The sequence below is a fragment of the Pediculus humanus genome, genomic scaffold, assembly GCF_000006295.1.
Source record: "Pediculus humanus corporis 1103172108186 genomic scaffold, whole genome shotgun sequence".
Taxonomy (NCBI): Eukaryota; Metazoa; Arthropoda; class Insecta; order Psocodea; family Pediculidae; genus Pediculus; species Pediculus humanus.
In genome coordinates, this window is record NW_002987756.1 from 72,743 (window position 1) to 73,827 (window position 1,085).

The 1,085-nt window shown below is 31.0% G+C and overlaps 1 protein-coding gene across 1 annotated transcript; it reads right to left on the bottom strand.

Moving 5' to 3' along the window:
• Positions 1-56: 56 nt before the first annotated feature.
• On the bottom strand, positions 57-821 carry Phum_PHUM418950 (uncharacterized protein; the record flags this gene model as incomplete). Its single annotated transcript, XM_002429030.1, has 4 exons — positions 57-202; positions 305-484; positions 732-747; positions 795-821. 4 exons carry the CDS (start codon positions 819-821, stop codon positions 57-59), a joined length of 369 nt encoding a protein of 122 aa, XP_002429075.1.
• Between the last annotated feature and the right edge of the window lie 264 nt (positions 822-1,085).

Below are 1,085 nucleotides of genomic sequence, written 5' to 3' on the forward strand. Positions count from 1 at the left end.
TTTATTTATTTATTTTTTTTTTTAATGGCCGCCTTCTCGTAAAAATGATAATTGAATTAGTATAAAAAGGGGAAAAAGAGAAAAACTGACTTTCCGTCGAAATAAAAAGCTCCACAATGTGACATTCTTATAATTTCTGTATCAATGGTTAATGATCCACTGTCCAAGGCACAACCGCGAACTGTAATTTTTGTTCCATTTTCTATAAAAATGAATTCATCAAATTATTATCACTATCATTATTATTATTATTATTATTAAAACTCATCGCGCGTGTCGCGAGGTGGGGATGTTTAACACTCACCATATTGACCCGACATTTTAATGCATGCCGTGGCTGGGAAAAGTCCATTTCTGTCTTTTCTTCCGCCCATGCAAGGAGATTCGTAAATTTCAGCCGTGTAGTTGTTATGAAAGGGATCATCGCAAGCCGGATTATCCCCGTTTATCGATACGCATTTAAAACAATCAATGGAACCGTAAACTGTAACAAAATAATAATAATAATAATAATAATAATAATTTTTTTTATTAAATTGGGGTTTGTTATGATTATCTTTTCGCGACCGGTGCGCTAACCAAAATGTTTTTTGACGACTTGATATTTTTATTTTTAATTAATTATTAAAATAAATTACGTCGGACAACAAATTATTTAGCAATAAAAAAATAAATAATAAATAACAATATCGGGTTTGAATGACGCGTTAAAAAATGGCGGCCAGAATAACTTGACGTTTTTCCTCCCTCCCGTATATTATTTATGGATAAAAAAAAATTCGGTCAAAGCGAACCCTCGGTATCGATTCCTCCCTTCCCATCGCTCCTCCCTCCTTCTCCCCTCCACCCACCCACCCAAAAAAAAATGATGATTTTTAATGATTAATTATTATTATTATTATTATTATTATTATTATTATTATTATCATCATCATCACGAGTAATTTTAATATTCTTTTTTTTTTTTTTTTTTTTTTTTCTCTTGTAATTGGATTACGAATGAGAAAAATTAGTTAAATTTTCATTTTCATAAAATCTTCGTGTATCGTGTCGTCGTCGTCGTCATCTTTGAAATTATCATTTCC